The sequence below is a fragment of the Coturnix japonica genome, chromosome 2 (genome assembly GCF_054131305.1).
Source record: "Coturnix japonica strain WE chromosome 2, WE-NBRP24, whole genome shotgun sequence".
Lineage (NCBI taxonomy): Eukaryota > Metazoa > Chordata > Aves > Galliformes > Phasianidae > Coturnix > Coturnix japonica.
Genome location: NC_140664.1, coordinates 125,310,574 through 125,325,740, shown reverse-complemented (window position 1 = coordinate 125,325,740; position 15,167 = coordinate 125,310,574). Strand labels below are relative to the sequence as shown.

The 15,167-nt window shown below is 36.0% G+C and overlaps 1 protein-coding gene across 2 annotated transcripts in view; it reads left to right on the top strand.

The window, feature by feature from the left end:
• The window catches only part of ODAD2 (outer dynein arm docking complex subunit 2), a 70,213-nt gene that overhangs the window by 14,702 nt on the left and 40,344 nt on the right, over positions 1–15,167 (top strand). For both annotated transcript variants that reach the window (XM_032443056.2, XM_015853222.3), the window contains exons 11-15: positions 10,365–10,511; positions 10,794–11,003; positions 11,177–11,413; positions 11,878–11,988; positions 12,501–12,655. In XM_032443056.2, coding sequence (XP_032298947.2) covers positions 10,365–10,511; positions 10,794–11,003; positions 11,177–11,413; positions 11,878–11,988; positions 12,501–12,655 — 860 coding nt within the window. The remainder of the gene's footprint in view (positions 1–10,364; positions 10,512–10,793; positions 11,004–11,176; positions 11,414–11,877; positions 11,989–12,500; positions 12,656–15,167) is intronic.

Below are 15,167 nucleotides of genomic sequence, written 5' to 3'. Positions count from 1 at the left end.
GGGTACTAGCATTCTTGGGGAAGAAATGTACTTGTTAGAAATGCAGGTGAAATAATGAAAATACGCAGGGAGACTCTGACAGGAGCTAAGATGAAGAGTTTGGAAAGAAATGTTGATACAGATATTGTTAATAAAAAGTGTGAGAGGGTTTTCTTCCCAAGGAAAAGGCAGAGAGACATCTGGAGATTGAAATTTAGATGGTTGGAGCATATGAATGTGCAGAAAATGAAAGGAAGAAGTGTGGACAAGAAAAGTTCAACCTATTACTGAAACAGGCCTGTTTCAGAACATTAAACACAGAATATCCAAAACAGTCTTAAATGGAAGAAGCATGTGTGTTTGGGAGTTCTTTTGCACTCTGTGGGGTTTGCAGTGTGACATTTCTCTGCTTAGGCGGAAAGGAGAAGCCAAAACAATGGCATACATGCCCCTCTACTATACATTGGTAGTCAATCACAGTTTGTCTATAATCGGAGACTTCTCGTATTTGAGGTCTGAGGTTTTAGTTATCTGAAACTTTCTTATAAAATTTTGTGGCAGAAAACATTCAGCCTTTCAAAATAACCAATTATTTTCTTGTGCAAATGAAAGACTGGCTGAAGAGTGCTATGTAGTAATCTCAGCCCTCCTGAAGTTTAACAGGTCATGTATACAGCAACTCTTTCAAAAGAATCAATTATGAATTTATGGCACTTGGTTAAACACTGGTGTGGCTTATAGTTTCTTTTCATATTCTGTGTGAAATAGAGGACAGGCATAGTATTTTTAACCGCAAATCTGAGAAATATAGCTTTCTTAAATTACAGTGATACTGGAAATGTTCCATATACTTAATCCATTGCACTGTACTCATTATAAAATTTCAGATCAGCTTCAAAAAAAAATGCATGGATTAAGAAATTGGTTATATTTTGGGAGTAGCAGAAAAGTAATTTTATTTTCAAATACTGATCCTCAAAATAGACCCAAACATATTAGCATAAGGAATAAAATGGTCTTCCAATACTGATTCATTTGAAGGGAAAGTAATTAAAAGTTACTTTGAATTTTGTAAGAAAAGAAAAAAATGGCATTAATGTTGCAGTGTGTCCTTTAAAACATTAATTGCTCATCTAGTTATTTTACATATTGCAATATTGCTTAAATATTTTCTGTTAGCAGTAGAAAAAGTCTGAACTTGAGTGTTCCCAGATATCCCTGAATATCAAACTGCCCATAGAACTGCAAATACCATTTTTGAGGAAGTAACTGTCTTTTTTAATTTGGCTTCCATTTTCACAAGAAGATTTACTGCTGGGTAGAAGTGTACAACTATAACTGGATAGCCTGAAGATTAACACAGAAGTTAGGAACTTGAGTAGATATGTAACTAACTCAGATATTATTTTGCATGCAATATTGTTAGATGAATTTATCTGTAGTCTTGGAATCCAGTCCTAGATGGATAACAGAAGCAAATATTAGAATCTAATAGCAACAAAATATCTGTAAAGGAAATATGTGGCATGTGATTTTTTTTCCACATTCTGTGGAAAAATATGTTATTTCTTTGTGCTATCACATTAGCAAGGCTTGCATTTGAGTATATTTTAGCTACTAAATTATTGTATATGAAGATATGTGTTATATGTGTTAGGTATATGAAGATAAATATATTTTCACATAAAATAATTTTATAAGTGCATAGCACATTTTTTAAGAACTCTCAAGTTTGCAAATAATTTAGGTGACCTTATTAACAGAGTACCTAACACTAAAACTTTCATCTGCCCTTACAAAAGTATTTGTTGGAGATTATTCAACTGTACTTTAGGGTCAAGATGCAAAAATAATTTTGTAGTAGTTTGGCTAAGTGGTAGACTGATATTCTTCAGAAAATACCAAACACATGAGACATAATCATGTGTCACCTGCTAGTGTTTCTAGGCACATATTTGGCTAACCTGTCAGCTTTGGCAAGTAATCTTTTTATATCCCTCACTTCTGCACTACATGTGAACATCTCCTGTTCCCATCTTCTGGTATTAGCTGAGATTTTCTTTTAAATTTCTGTTTTAAAAGATAAACAAATGAATGAATGCTGAAAAAAATGGTGGGATAAAAACATAGAAAAGCTATATTTTGTAGTTAAGATCTGTATTTTTTAACAATTCAGCCAGTGCTGGTCATGAAAAAGAATTTTTATGATAAATTTACTGGGTAGGAAATATTGGCAAATGGAGAACTCTCATATTATTATTATTATAATTGGCAGCTCTAAAGAACTTGCATAGCTCTCTCCTCAAAATACTGTACAATCATTCCTAATCACAAGAGACACATAAAATATATAACTGCCAGTTGATTTTTGACCATAAACACCAACTCCAATGAATTTCTGTAAAACAGAGTTTAATTACTGTCCTAAGGATCCCCCATTCCTATTTGTTTCCTAGATGATTTGTTGAGAGACAAGACAGAAATAAAAAAAGAAAAGAAAAAAAAAAAAAAGGAAAAAAAAAAGAAAAAAGGAAAATTCAATGAAAAACAAGGAAGAATCGTAGAATAGTTTGGGTTGGAAAGTACCTTTAAGATCATCTGGTTCCAACTCCCTTGCTGTAGTCAATGACACCTCCCTCTAGACCAGGTTGCTCAAAGTCCCATCCAGCCTGACCTTGAATGCTTCCAGGGAGGGAGCATTCAGAACCTCACTAAGCAGCCTGTTCCAGTGTCTCATCACCCTCACAGTAAAGAATTTATTCCTGACATTCAGTCTAAATTTTCCCGCTTCCAGTTTAAAACCTCATTCTGTCATTACACACCCCTATAAAAAGTTCCTCCCCAGCTTTCCTGTAGGCTTCCCCCTTCAGGTACTGGAGAGACACTATAATGAGTCCTCAGAGCCTTCCCTTCTTTAGGCTGAGTAGCCTCAGCTCTCTCAGCCTGTCCCTGTGTGGGAGATGCTCCACCCCTCTGATCATTTTCATTCCTCTTTGGACCCGCTTCAGCAGTTCCATGTCCTTCTTGTGTTGGGGGTACCAGAACTAGACCCAGTATGTGGGATCTCATGAGAGCAGAATAGAGGGGCAGAATCACCTCCCTAGAACTGCTGGTCACACTTCTCTTGATGCAACCCAGGATACAGTTGTCCTTCTGGGTTGCAAAGGCACATTGCCAGCTGATGTTGAATCTTTCATCAACTGACACTTCTAAATCCTTCTCCTTGGGGCTGCTCTCAAGCTGTTCTTCACCTAACCCGTATCTGTGCTTGGTATTGCCTTGATCCCATTGCAGGACCTTTTACTTGACCCTGTTGAACTTCATGAGGGTGGCATGGGCCTGCCCCCTCAGGCCTGTCCAGGTCCTTCTGGATGGCATCCCTTCTCTTTAGCGTGTCAACCGCACCACTCAGCTTGGTGTTGTCTGCAGACTTGCTAAGGGTCACTTGATATCACCTAGAGAGATGTTAAATAACACCAGTCCCAGCACTGATCTCTAGGGAATGCCACCTGTCACAGGCCTCTGCTTGGACATTGATCTGCTGACTGCAAGCCTCCAAGTGTGACCATCAGCCAATACCTTATCCAGTGAGTTGTTCATTTCCCAAATCCATTTTTCTCCAATCCAACCAGGATGTCATTCAGGACAGTGTCAAACACTTTGCACAAGTCCAGGTAGATGTCATCAGTTGCTCTTCTTTCATCCACTGATGCTAAAACTCTCATAAAAGGTCACCAAGTTTGTCAAGCATGACTTGCCCCTGGTAAAGCCACACTGATTACCACCAACCCCCAATTTTTCATTTGCCTTAGTATCATCTTCAGGAAGATCTGCTCCATGATTTTGCCAGGCACAGAGGTGAGACTGGCTGGCCTGTAGTTCTGTCAATCTTTTTTTCCCTTTTTGAAAATGGGGGTTGTGATTCCCCTTTTCCAGTCAGTGGGAACAAACAAATGAGTGAGTAACCTTCTTAAGGTTTGGCCTGAGGAAATGTGTGACCTGTTACTTTGCACAAACAAGGTCCTTTCATTATTAATGCTGAGGTAAATCATTTGAATATGGACTGCATCTGGGTTTGTGACAGTGGAAGTTGAAGACAGTGTACTGCTGGTATGAGGACCAAGGAAGGTTGCTTCTCTTATAGAGAATGATGGAAGATGAAGTCATGCAATGAATATATGCTGAAATGAGCTGTTACGTCAGGTAGAGGAAATTCTGGATGGTTGTTGAAGCTGAGTTTTTTCATGCTGGAATGTCATTGGAAGCCTATGGTTTGATTTGGAGACAGTCTAAGACTTACTGCTTAGTTATGGTTACTTCAAAATCAAACTGAAGTCTGAACTCTGGTATGGCTACCAAAGCTACTGCAGATGGTGTGTGGTAGCTAAAACCAAAGCCAGAGCTAAAACTCAGAATGAGTTCAGTGTTTACACATTCTCATGAATAATGACATTTTGCAATAGCAGTAGTTTCTGATTGATCTGTTAGATTAAATCTCACATTAATATATACTGCAGCAATCTGATCTAGATATAATAATGGGATTGTGGGTGTGTTGCCCACAGTATACTCTTTTTACTTTTCTATTAAAACAGTATATATATTTGCACATGTACTTCACTGACTCTTCCTCTCTGTAACCAAATCCAATCGCTAAGTGCCAGAAAGGAAAGCTAACAGAGTGGGTATATGTCCAGGCAGAGTTTTCAAAGAAGGAATTTCACTGTTTAACAAAACCTTCTAGTTCACTCAGAAAAAAGTAATAATAGATTTGTTCTTTTGTTTCAAAAGTCACTTTTCTTTTTCTTTTTCAATTTCATAAAAGGTCATAACAAATTAACTCACTGAACCTGAGTACTAACGTGTGCTGCTTCTGCCACTGTGACACAGAAGCAAGGTGAAAGAATTAATCCGCAACTAAAATCACACAACTTCTGTGCACTATTACTTGTAGTCCAACATAAACATTTTGGATTGTGTGCTTTTGTGATGCTTGTTATTTTCCACTGGCTTTAGCTATAATACTAACCGTTATGGTTTACACACTGCCAGGCTATAGCCCAAGAACTCTAGAAGATTCAGGAAGTGGGGAAGGGAATTATTCCACAACTGAGTTATACTTGTCCATAACTCATCTCTAACAAGTTGCAGCTTGTATGTTTTATAAACTAAAATGAAAAATTGGAACTTGTACTTAAACCAGAACAAAATGGAGTGTTTGGAGGTTCACTAACATATAAAAATTGCCTTGCTGAAGCATATCATACATAATATACTGAAGTTCTCGGTCTTCCATTAAGCTTTATCAAAATTTATTTTAAATTTCCAGCAATAAATCACAATGATCTGAGATTTGAGTCAAGTTCAATATAAAATCAAAATGTTGGAAAGTTTTAAATTAAGAATTCTGTTTTATACTTTACTACTTGTTTTCCTTTCTTGTTTTGTAAGAGAGGCAGTTTGGGCTGGAAGTCCACTTTAATCATGGTTTTGTTCTATGAGTTCCTTTTCTGGTTATATTCAAGCATATTCATCTAAATCCACATATAAGTTGAATGTATTGATACAGAAATGAACTTTTGAATAGGTATATTTACAGAAATGCTTCTGAGTCAAATGTTTCATATATTTCATTTTTATTAATTTTTTTGCCTCAAGGAACTGAAATGCACTGCAACTTCTTTATAATAATATTATTTTTCCATGAGTGTACAAACATTTTCCTATGAATTGGGCAACACTTTTGGAATCCGTTTCATTATAGCCTTGTTAGTACTTTTATTATTTGTACTCCTATAATGCGAATGTTGGAGGGTTTGAACAGAAAGCAAGGATCAATGCATCGTGTAACTTGGACTGTACCAGATGAAAACGGTTGGGTTAGATACTCCATGAGTCTCCTGTACAGCTCCTTACAGTCTCAGCTCTCTGAAGAGCTGGTGTGTCCAGCTGCTGGTAAAACATCTGCAAAAACTTTAATGATCCAGAGGTTACTCCAGAGAAACTTCTATATCTTTCTTTAGTCTTACTGAACTGAATTAACATTTTCAAAATTGAAAAGGTTTTACAGTGGATGGGGTAAGTGATGTTGAAATGTTAATCTTGTACACTTTATTATTATTATTTTTTTAATTATATATATATATCTTAGTGCGCTTTTGTACCACTGCTTTTGTTGTGGAGAAACCAGAACTTGAGATCTTTGAGCAGTGTGTTGGAGGCATGCTGTTCTGGAATGCATTTTTGCCAGAAGGTATCAGAAGGGACACCTCTGGGCCGCCTGGTCTCGTGGTTGGCGACTCTGCACATAGCAGTGGGGTTGAAACTAAGTGATGATTATGATCCTTTTCAACACAGGCCATTCTGTGATTTTGTGATTCTATGAATACTCCCAGAGCAAAGCCCAGCATTCCTTGAGATCCTATGGAAAAATTTCTGAAGGCCTGATGCACGCAAGTGAAAAGGGGACCTGGATGCAGGCAAATGTTCATACATCTTGCATAAGCTTGCATTTTGCTGAGCACTCGCATGAGCTGACTGATAAATTCAGTCAGTTGGGGAAACATCACCATATCAGGATGTTTCTAATACTGAACTGACTACCAAGCACCGGAAATGGCAAAAAAAGTGGATTAACTGGACACAAGCTCTCATATGCAGATCTGAGTTGCTTGGCAGGGTGTCTGCATTCAGTTCAAATGTATTTCATGATGTCTGGGTGTGAAGTTAAATAGATGGGCACACAGAATTCAGAATATACACGTGACAGTGAGGGGCTGTCTTCAGAAAACCTTTTTTAAGAATGAAAAGATAACAAATTTTGTGTGAAACCTCTGTAACTTTCACCATTTCTGAAATATCCTTTTAAATTAAGGAAAGACAAGCTCCACTCCCTGTCCTGTAAAGGAGAAATTTTCTGGGTAAGATCACATACAGGTCTTTTCCTAATCCTCCTTCCAGTACAGAAAGCGAGATTGTACTCACAGATATCAAATGTGTGGGCAATTGTTATTTAATACAGCTGCCTTTGTATTCATACATTAGATTTTTTAAGTAGATTAATATGTGCATAATAGTATTATAATAGTGCTCAATTAAACACTTCAAAAATAAAAGCAAGAGAAACAGAAGCTTTGCCACTCATTCTATTTTAATTTTATATAGCTCTCTGTTCTGTAATTCTCAGCTGAGCTCTGAGTATCAGAACGGAGACATTACACACGTTTCACAAAAGACATTTTACTTATAGTCTAGCAGTAATAAAGTTCTATTTTCATTCAGTTTGTGGGTATGTGTGTTATACCAATGCACACGAAGAGAGTCAAACTTCAAACTAAATTTGTGCTTTATGTGAAGCCTTAAAATGATTATTGCCTGTAGAGTTTTCTGTCTAGCCTACCAGATTTCACATGCTGTATCAATATGATGCAGATTTTATGTCGACTAAGTGGAGGAGTAACTATTTCTACACATGTTAAAATTTGTAAGTATTGGAAGACCTGCCGAAATGATAACTTCAAGAAAGAAAAAATATTTTTTGAAACTGTAGCATCTTACTTCATAGAACTGATGCTTTCGAACATATGACAAAGATTTTATTGTGGTTTTATTTTAAAAATAGGTTTTGTGTTTTCACCATCAGCTTTGAAACTGAAAAAGTAAATGAATGTATGCACATTTCATATACTGTTCTGTAGTTAGTATAGGAAAAATAAATTTGTATTATTATTTTGTAAAATTTGGGCCACATTAAATATCTAGTGCCAAGCATTCTGCATGTAAGATAAGTGAAACATGAATTACTATATTATGTGCAAATGTAGTTTTCCTATAGGAAAAGCACTTCTCAAAAGAAGAGACATCATAGTTTAACAATGTAATTCAAAACAAAGTAAATCTCTAAGTCTGAGCTGTATGAAAAGATCAGAAACTTTACAAAAGGGTGTTGCTTCTTCTAAGCTACAGAATGTCCTGTGTGCTTTGCTGTCATATTTTTCAGACCTTCACTAGAAAAGATCGCATGAACCTTGATATGTGGACAAACTTATTTCTTTAGGAAAGTATTTGAGGAATTATTACAGTATTTTATTCTGTAGGACATGTCTCCAAAGTAGATAAAAATATGTTCTTAAAGCTAATCACAAGTTTCTTTTTCTTCTGGAATCAAAACTATAACAAAACTAAAATAAGACACTAAAATTGTAGGAATCTTTCTTCAGTACAGTATATGTTATAGATGCTAAAAAATAACTTTATGTTTAAACAGTTTGCTGTGGAAAAATTCTGTGGATATCTGTAGTTACAAGAAATGTAATTAAATATTAGCTATGAAGTGCCATCCACATGTACTTCTTTGATTATCAGAATCAAATTTGTTATAATTTACCAATGTGAAACTTTGTCAAGTATTTTTCTCACATTGGTTTTATAAGTGTTTTCTCACTTGTGATTCTCTGCTACCTTTTATGGTATCTGTTGAAGTGCTTGATAAATTTAAATACTTTTTTACAATGTATTTGTCTTACTGTTTCAGTTTACATTTTAAAGATATGCTGCAAAATGTCAACGTGTTTGCTAGATCTATTTGTTTCACTTCAGCAAACATTACTCATCTTCTATATGTTCTGTATTTCAAAATGTTGTGCACAGATTAACAGATTCTGGAGAGTGTTGCCCTCAAGTCCTAGACAGTTTCAGAGGTGTCGTTTAGAGGAGATGAACTTGCTTGGCACAGTTCAGATCTGGATGTGAGCCAAAGCTTCTTTGGAATTCAAAGGCATCTGGGAGGTTGAGACAGTAGTTCGATTTTTTACGTGCACTAAGTTGTAACTTCCTCATGAGGACCAGCTGGCATTGTTTGTGCACTCCAGCTTCTATTGCAGTTCCATTGTACCTCAACCCTCCTAATTTCTGTGCAGCTGGATTCCTCCCTGATTTAATAAACACTAAATCCATATTATGGGCTCAAACGAATCCATTGTTGTCACATGGTTTAACTTTCTGGCTACCATTGGATTTATTTTTGATCTTTTTCTTAGTCTTGTTGTAGTAGCTGATGCTAAGATATACTCAGTCCAGTCTTGACTGAAAAAAGTTTTCCACTACTGGAAAATTTAATGTCAGACAAAGTAGTTTCTTCCAAAAGATGATTAACAATATAGTGAAAAACTTGTACTTTACTCCTAGTGTAAATTTGAGTACCTTTAACTTAAAATCACACATCTTGCTGACCTGCTTGATTGCTCTGTGATTACTTTTCCTCATAGTTGTACTCTTTCACTATTAATAAATCATACCTTAACCTACTCAATAATAAACTGAATAGTGCATCTCTTGTCTGTCTTCATGCAACAGTTTTGCAGGATTACAATAACTTCTATTTCTATTCACACGTAAGAGCATGAATTTGGGCATGAATGAGAATGATCTGGGGTAGATCATAAGTATATGTAGCCCAGTACCTTGACTGCAACAGGAAGGAAGATATTTATGTTCACAACAAAAGCTTTCTTTGCTTAAAGCTCATCTCTTGCACTCCAGATCACCTAACCTTTGATTTCCACATATGGGAAATTTTGGTACATAACTAACTGTAATGTGAACTCTGCATGTAATCTATAAAGGAGGAAGAAACAGAGGCCCATTAGCAAATGCCCAGGGCAGAGTAGGAACATGGCAAACACAACTCTACTACTCTACTGGTCTCCCAGTCCCTATCTGTTTTTAGCTCAGGCAGTTGAAAACTGAGATATTTATGGTTTTACTTAACTTCAATTGCGTATTTTTTGTGAAATCATTCTTGTTAAGCTATTGGTTTTCACAGAATCCTGTCACAACTAATTCTATTTGTCTAATACCTTTTTTTGGTAGGAACCAACTTCCTTTATTTATTTTTAACCTGATGCCTATTATATCTCATTATTGATAGAGACTATGTCATTAATAAAGGAGAGACTGAACGGTCAGTCCCTATATACTTGCTCAGTGCTATCCCTAACACTGAAGGCCTCTTCTAGACTGTAAAAACCTTGTATAATTTTTGCTTTTCCATCAAATATTTACACTGCAACAGTAATATTATTGAAACTGAGGTACCAGAATTCTCAATACTTGACTATCTAATTTACCATTCCACTCTAAATAGGCTGTATTAGTCATTTCTCACCTGTGCTAATTATTCTCACTTCAACCTACCTGTCATTTGAAGTCTTGATCAACAATTCCATTTCTTATTATGTCTGTATTATTTAATAATGTAGAATTAAAAAAATAAAAAAAAAGAACAGGTTTCTCCTTTAGAAGTAGTTTTTTACTAGAATTAGAAGGAGAGATAAAGTTTTATATTTAGTACAGTGTATATATGTTAATTATTTGCTATATTTTAGGGAGGTAATCCAACGGCCACTGTAATTGCATTGTGTGCCATGAGAGACTTCAACCTTGCTCAAGAAACTTGCCAGCTGGCCATCAGAGACATTGGATGTCTTGAAGTGTTAATTAATTTGCTTGATACAGAAGAAATTAAATGTCAGGTAAGCAGCCTTGTTGAATAGAGCAGCAAACATACCTTTTTTCAAATTGTCAAGCTTACATAGGATACAAAATAATGGCTTCTTTTTTCTTGTTTTATTCCTACGTTTTCTCAGTTTTGATGGCTTCTTAGAAAAAATAAATTCCTTAATTTTCAGTTTCCTTCTTCTGATCCTATCTGAAAATGAAGTATTACATAATCCAGCATTTTAAAAATTTTAAATATTTTTTCTATTTACGTATTCCTAAATAACATTTATTGTACATTATATTTCATTATTTAGATTGGCTCATTAAAAATCCTGAAGGAAATCAGTCAAAATACACTGATCAGACATGCAATTGCGAATCTTGAAGGCTTACAGATCATGGTGAAAATATTGGACTCTCCAGATACAAATCTAAGATGTTTGGCTGCTGAAACAATTGCTAATGTTGCTCGATTTAAACGAGCGCGAAGCACAGTAAGACGTTATGGAGGAATCAAGAGACTGGTAAGCAGACATTAAAAAAATTAGTGCGATTCCCATATGCAGAGATTTCTTTTCAAAATAATTTGTGATTTGTTGTTTATGTGATTCCTCAAATAGTAGTTTCTATCACCAAGAAAAGCAGCATAGTATCAAACAGACTTGTAGGAAATTAAAAATATGTTTGTTTTTGTTAGGTTGGGCTGTTGGATAGTACGTCAGTGGGATCAACTGCACTTAGACAATATCAAGCAAAAGATACTGAAAAAGCACGCTGCGGGGCTTTAGCACTCTGGAGCTGCAGCAAAAGTACCAAAAATAAGGAAGCAATCCGTAAAGCTGGTGGCATTCCATTACTAGCTAAGTGGCTTAAAAGTTCAGATGTAGACATCTTAACGCCAGTTGTAGGGATATTACAAGAATGTGCCTCAGAGGTAAGTAAAACACACATATATGCTATTTCTAATCACTAAGATAACTGTCTATTAAAAGGAGGCATTACACTTGACTGTCATTTAGAAATGAATAAGAGTACCTTACGTAAGAAATAGAAATGAAATACTTAACAAGTTTCTAATTTTTTCATGGTGTTTAATGAATGAAAATTGGCAAATTAAGATGCTATATTTACAGGCTTTGCAGTTCCTGGTTTTATTGGGGATTAGAAGATCACAGTGAATTTATGTATTTGTTTACCTTTGTGAACATCAATGGTATGTTCAAAGCATTACAGTTGACTTGAATTTAAAATACAATACAAAGCTTCACAATAGCAAAGCCTAGAATGTTAGCACTGTGTTATTACTGGGATTAGTGATACGGACTGCATTGACTATTGTCACTGTTAATATACAGGGCTTAAAATGTACTGTTTGTTTTGTGTTGTTTTTTTTTTTAGCCAAGTTACAGACTTGCAATAAGAACAGAAGGAATGATTGAAAACCTTGTGAAAAATCTGAGTAGTGAACATGAAGAGCTTCAAATGCATTGTGCTAGTGCCATATTTAAGGTAATTTTATTATTTAAAATTAATTTAAAATTAATCAGTAGATAGGAGCCAGGATTTGCACTTTGTTTTCATATGTAGTTAATGCTTATTTTTAATATTCCTCAGTTTTACTGTTTCCTCAACGTATGAGAAATTATTTGGCAAAAATGTTGATGTTCTTTTGCTAAATTTATGAGGGTGTTTTTGCTGCATAGTTGATATCGCAGTCCCATTCTTGCTTCTCTTGTATGTAAGACCTAAATTCCACTGCTAACCAATGGGGAGAGGTGGTGCAAGATGAAATGTTTTTCTGTTTATTTGTGTGTGACATCATATGACATTAGAAGCACTGCTACATATGTAGTAACTCTTTACTGCCAGATTAGTAAGATGTTTGCGTATTCAAGTAATCTAATAAAATATTTCCATTTTCTTCTGTATGAGTTTTGACTAGTTACAATATAAAACACCTACATTTTGAAGATATTGCTCTACATATTTTGCATAATATATGTATTTAATTTTTTGTATAGTGTGCAGAAGATAAGGAGACACGTGACCTGGTTAGACAGCATGGAGGTCTTCAACCACTGTCTGCTCTACTCAAAAACTCTGAAAATAAAAAACTTTTAGCAGCTGTGACTGGAGCAATCTGGAAATGTGCAATCAGCAAAGAAAATGTTTCGATGTAACTATTTAGTTTCACAATTTTTTTATTACATTACAATGTTTTTGTTTTATGGGCTCCTATTTTTGCAAAAAATGTGTCATGATTCCACAAATCTGTGTTTTTTATTTAGTGAGGCTTTCAACTTAGATACTGCCGAAAAATTGCTGTATGACTTCATCTGAGTGCCCAGGAAACAGAGTTACTTTCCTAGAATCTTAACAGTGAGCGTGGAGAATTGGTGGCTCTGAAGAATATAGAATGCTGAGACAGGAGGCATACTAAAACAGAAAACATTTTACATGTGGGTGTATCTGATATCCCTACTCCTGTCCGTCTTACAAACTGGGATCATGGCTACTTGGTGGAGAGTAGCCAGTACATTTAGCTTTTCTTTCTCGAGAGATTATACACATTATTTCATTCTGAGGCAGACATTAGGTCCACTTGTTTTAGAAATATATTAGACTCTAGAATTAACCTAGAATTCTCTCTCCTTAACTACAAAAGAAACTCAGGAAAGCAACAATCTGGACACTCACCTTGTAAAGAACTGGATTTAACTGTTAGGAGTCCTAGCATTGATACGAATATATTTTCTCAGTATCAGGGCCCAGAATGATTATCTGAGAATTTGGGATCAGGAGTTATCACTCTCACTATTTTATGATGACCTGAATTTAATCTCAGTTTAATGACTGAGAATGTGTAGCCCCTTTCATCTTGAATCATCAGATTAATGCACCTTAATAAGGAGCAAACAAAAATGCATGTTCCATTGAGGTATGCCCTAGGCTTCCTGCTGAAGTTACCTTACCCTCTACAGAAGAATGCAAGATTGACAGACTGGGAGGTGAAACAGTAAGAAGTAACTTCTTCCTGCAGCCCTAATTTCAGTGTATTCTGCTGGACATGCAGATACAATGAGTAACTGCTGGATAAAAATGTGAAAAAAAATCCAAAAATCTTAGTTTAAGAGCTGGCTATTTATTGTTCTGTATGAGTTACCCAACTGTTGTTAAACAGAGCCTTTTTCTCTACGTACTCTTCTTCTGTCCTATGTCTTTTTGTGTTCCTCATTTTACAGTAACCTGGCTTTTCAGAAAGGTGAATCCTCCTTTTTTGGTGGGCTTTGGGTATCTGCACGTTGGTTGCAGATCAATGATTGCATGAACTGAATGTCTCCATCTATATTAATGAGATAAGTAGGTCTATACCTTGGGTTCCATCTCTAAAGGATGGTCATCCATACTGTTTAAGTTCTAGCGCAGTCTCTTGCACAGTTTGACCTGTCCCAGGAAGTAGTCTCCAGGGAAGGATCAGGCACTGCCAGCACAGGCAATAGATTTTTTCCATTAAGCAGAAGGGGTGAGGCCACCCTGAATGGTAAGGACAAAAGATTTTAGTCACATGGATGCTACGTTCTCATCCTCAGGGCTACAGAATGAGCCTTTGCCTGCTAAATAAATAGCTAGCGTAGTGATAGCCAATAATTCTGTGCAAATGCAAACAGACTTTTTTTCTGGGTTACTCACATATCTTCACAAGGGCATGAAGTTCCGTGAAGGTTACTAGTCAGGCGCTGCTCCAGACTTGTGCTGAATTAATGTATTATGTACTGCTGAGTCTGAAGCAGTAAATCCTATCCAAAGTCAGGATGGGAGTATGCTGCAGAACAGTGAGGGAGGATAATGTGAAAACACATAAGGAGGGATGAGCTTGAGTTTGGCACAAAGGTAGAACTAGCAAAGCTGACTGGTTCCTGCAGGGCCATTTAATTATCTTCAGACTGCTGCACAGTACTTTCTTTACATGATATAAATTGCTGAGAAGTTGTGCTGACTCAGCAGTGGGCTGATACAGGTGCCTGGTCCTGACCGGCTCAGATCCATTAGTGCACAAGCAGCCGTACTGCTTCTGGACACAAGATGGCCTGAGCCAGCAACTCTGTCAGTCTATAGCCTGCCCATCACAGGGCCAGCTCATATTATTCCACCTATGGAGCAATTGATCTGCAACACAGACAAAGTAACCAGAGAAATAAACAAACATATTTTAAATTTTTCACTGACTTTGTTGCTTTTTTTTTTTTTATGCTATGAATGTCTTCTCTTGAAAAAAGAGAAAAAGAGGCACTTCCAAATTAAATTGAACAAAGAAAGATTTTTCTTTAAGCAGAAGTGTATCAAAAACAAGCAAATCATGAAAAACGAGAGTTTCTCCTTTCTTGTTTACATTAATTGTTATACTAAAATCAACTTGGAAAAATTAACTTCTATTGTAACTGTTGTACATATGCCATCCCAATCTAAACAATAAGAATTAAGAAACTGCACATTAGGATTGAGCAAGATACAGAACTGGTGAGACTAACATTCATTGAAAAGTAAAGGTAATCCTTTGGCTCCAGAGAAGTGTAAGAGAGTATGATATAATCCTGCTCTAGCTATTAATATGGCAGGAAAGAAAACTGGAAATTAGGATGCCACTTTACTTGCCAGTCTTTCAGTGTGTTTTCAGCTAGTTATAGACA